The following is a 3,641-nucleotide window of genomic DNA, read 5'->3' as shown; positions in this document are numbered from 1 at the left end:
TCCTGGCGGAATTAGTAGCGGTCTAATTTCCCAACACTTGTATGTGGACCATTTTACATCGGAAAACCTCTACATAGCAAGGAGCTATATTTTAGATTCATAAATAAGTTGTGAAATCTTTGGCTAATATTTCCAGCTGCCAGGAGGAAGATTATTTGCTAATTTTTCCTTCAGATATCTTATTGGTCTGCAACAGTTGCTTAACTTGATTCAGTCCACTGCATCAGGGACCCTGACCTTTTGCGAAGGATAGGTAATGCAACTGCAGTCGAAGTCAGAGCTACCGGAATTCCTTATGCATTTGCTCCGTGCATCGCGGTAAGTAATAAGTTAGCATAAGGTGTGCCTTATTTTAATCCTTACAGTCTCTAAGTACAATAGATTATATAAGATATTGTCTGCTGAACCCTCAGACTACTCTCTCTCTCTCTCTCTCTCCCTCCCTCCCCCTCTCTCTTCCTGGTTGAGGATTTTTAACAGCTTGTTAATCTTATGTAGGTTTGCAGAGATCCAAGGTGGGGTCGGTGTTATGAAAGTTACAGCGAGGACCCTAAGATAGTTGAAGAGATGACTGACATTATACTTGGGTTACAAGGTGAAATTTCAAATGGTTCGGAGAAGGGTGTCCCTTATGTTGCTGGAAAGTATGGAATCTATCAAATAAAATCATCTTTATGGATAAGATTCAGTTTAGCTAGTGTAAAGTGTTATTGATTTATTGGGATAAAATTGAGCTCAATTGTTATTTATTTAACCATTGCATTACTCCATTCATATTGTTGTTTAATTCTAGATTAGTTACATTATCAGGTCTCTTACTGTCTTTCAATTGTAATGATAAAAAACCTATTAATGTCTAAAGTTAGCAGATGTGTTCCAATCAATATTGACTGACTTCTATTACTTTTCTTTAGTTATTTTTTCAATCTTATTCTTTACTGAATTCTTAAAGGTTCAATTTTGGTAGCTGTTTCTTTATAACTTGCTAGACTTTGAATTTGAGACTTCCACACCTGTTGGCAACTTATTTACCTCTTTTTTTTTTATCAGGAACAAGGTAGCAGCATGTGCAAAGCACTTTGTTGGTGACGGAGGAACAACCAAGGGAATAGACGAAAACAATACCCTGATTGACATGCAAGGATTGCTCAGGATTCACATGCCTGCCTATTATGACTCAATTGATAAGGGTGTTGCAACAGTCATGATTTCTTACTCCAGCTGGAATGGTAAAAAGATGCACGCAAACCATGAATTGATTACTGGATTTCTAAAGGGTAAACTTCAGTTCAAGGTATGGTCTCAAAATGGCAATATCCATGCTTAGTTATTTAATTTGCATTCGATAAAAGTTGATATGCTTTGCATTGAATGCCATGAAGAATTCACATGCTCTTATGCTAAGATTACACATGCAATAATAGTGTTAACTGCGATATTTCATATGGACTTACTTTACTGTTGATATTGTTCTTTTCTTATCTTGCTGCCCATATCACTTTTGATATTCTTATGCTGAATCAATTCAAACTTTAAAACAACTTGAACCATTCCTGAGTAGCTCTGCTAATTCATCTGGGCGAACTACCATAGCCTGTTTTTGAATATGTTATTAGAATGTGCTTATCAGTAGAATGGTCAAGGTTTAGCTTCTTTTTCTTTCTTAATACTGTCAAATGGTGTCTAATCTATATTACCAAACGCGCCATCAGGGCTTTGTTATATCAGATTGGCAAGGCATTGACAGGATCACCTCTCCACCACATTCAAACTACACATACTCTGTTCTAGAAAGTGTTCTAGCTGGCATCGACATGGTTAGTGGCTTTTATTTTGCATCTATACACCACTGAAGTTGGTCCAACTGTTTTCTTGAAATTTTGAAATACTTAAATTTTTTACAGATTATGATCCCATACAATTTTACTGAGTTCATACATGAGCTCACTTGCCTGGTCAAGAAAAACTTTATTCCAATGGAGCGTATTGATGATGCCGTTGGGAGAATTTTGCTGGTCAAGTTCACCTTGGGACTCTTTGAGAACCCCCTTGCTGATCTTAGTCTGGTCAATGAGGTTGGAAGCCAGGTAGGTTAATATTTTTCCTCTCTGAACCTAGTCAATCTTATTTATAATGCTGCAAGTCATGCTTGCTATATGCCGTAAACAACTATACTGGATAAACTCCCTGTTTTAGTTCTCTGAGTTTAAACTACTAATATGACTGGTCTAAAATCTTCTAGTGTAACAGGCACACAGAAATTTGGCAAGGGAAGCCGTTAGGAAATCACTCGTTCTGCTGAAGAATGGGAAAAATGCAAACGATTCAGTACTACCCTTGTCTAAGAAACTGAGCAAAATTCTAGTTGCTGGTAGCCATGCTGACAATTTGGGTTATCAATGTGGTGGATGGACTATAGCTTGGCAGGGATTCAGCGGCAATAACTACACAAGTGGTATGTTTAGCTTGACTTCTGTTTGTGTAGTTGAAGATCTGATAAAGTTAATGAGTGATGAAGTTTTGAAGTCAATTACTTGGATTCTGGTGAATTATGTTTTGGAAGTAGTCGAAAAACCATTTTACAAGACACAAACTGAAATGTTGGAGTGTAACTTTTGAGTAATGCTTGCTAGAAATTAAAAGGGAAAATATTTCTATTATGGTCCACCTAACATTAATCAAGTAGTCTCAGTAAATTGCTGGTGCCTATAGAGTCTTGCATTTTATTGTTTAAATCAGTTCAAATAATCTTCTGAAAACAATTTGGACTGGTAATTAATTTCATTGCCAAACCTGTTTCATTGACAGGAACAACAATTCTTAGTGCAATTAATTCTACAGTTGAAAAAAACACAGAAGTTGTCTATTCTGAGAACCCTGACAGCGAATACGTCAAATCCCAAAACTTCAATCATGCTGTCGTCATCGTTGGGGAGCACCCCTACACAGAGACTAAAGGAGACAGCAAAACTCTCAAAATGATTGATCCTGGACCTGATGTTATCAGAAATGTCTGCGGGGCCGTCAAATGTGTTGTTATCATTATATCCGGTCGACCAATTGTAATTGAACCGTATATTACTGAAATTGATGCACTTGTGGCAGCCTGGTTACCTGGTAGCGAAGGTCAACGTGTGACTGATGTTCTCTTTGGCGACTATGGTTTTACTGGAAAACTTCCTAGGACTTGGTTTAAAACTGTAGATCAGCTCCCAATGAACATAGGGGATTCACACTATGATCCACTTTTCCCCTTTGGATTTGGTCTCACAACTAAAGCAACAGTGTCCAGGTAAACTTTCAAGTTTTTCTTATGCACAAATTTAAATTTATGTTACTTACTGATGCATATCTAATGCAGTCATACTAAGTCCCTGCCTTTAATGTTCTTACACTGCATTGAAAATAAAGTGTTCTCTTCATTTCTAACTTCGAAATGATCTATTCTACGAGTTTATAATTTGACCTTTGTTGGTGCCTTGATGGGCTGTATACATGAGATATTACTGAAAGGTAAATGTTGCTTTACGTAGGTCTGGTGTTGATGGAAGGCCCTGTGTACCCATCATCATGATTTTTGTATTTATTTGTTTGTATTTTCAAGGTAAATTTTTATCTTGAAAACTGGATTAGCCATAGGA

General features: G+C 37.0%; 1 protein-coding gene across 1 annotated transcript; it reads left to right on the top strand.

Annotated features, from left to right (window-relative positions):
• Positions 1-265: 265 nt before the first annotated feature.
• LOC111383917 (beta-glucosidase BoGH3B-like) lies at positions 266-3,296 on the top strand. Its single transcript, XM_023008115.1, has 7 exons — positions 266-318; positions 499-644; positions 1,051-1,294; positions 1,713-1,817; positions 1,905-2,087; positions 2,251-2,455; positions 2,809-3,296. The coding sequence occupies exons 2-7, from the start codon at positions 568-570 to the stop codon at positions 3,294-3,296; spliced, it is 1,302 nt and encodes a 433-aa protein (XP_022863883.1). The 5' UTR covers positions 266-318; positions 499-567.
• The last annotated feature ends 345 nt before the right edge of the window (positions 3,297-3,641 follow it).

This window comes from Olea europaea, chromosome 3, assembly GCF_002742605.1.
Source record: "Olea europaea var. sylvestris chromosome 3, O_europaea_v1, whole genome shotgun sequence".
Lineage (NCBI taxonomy): Eukaryota > Viridiplantae > Streptophyta > Magnoliopsida > Lamiales > Oleaceae > Olea > Olea europaea.
Note: the sequence above shows the minus strand (reverse complement) of the source record. Positions and strands in the feature narration are given on the sequence as shown.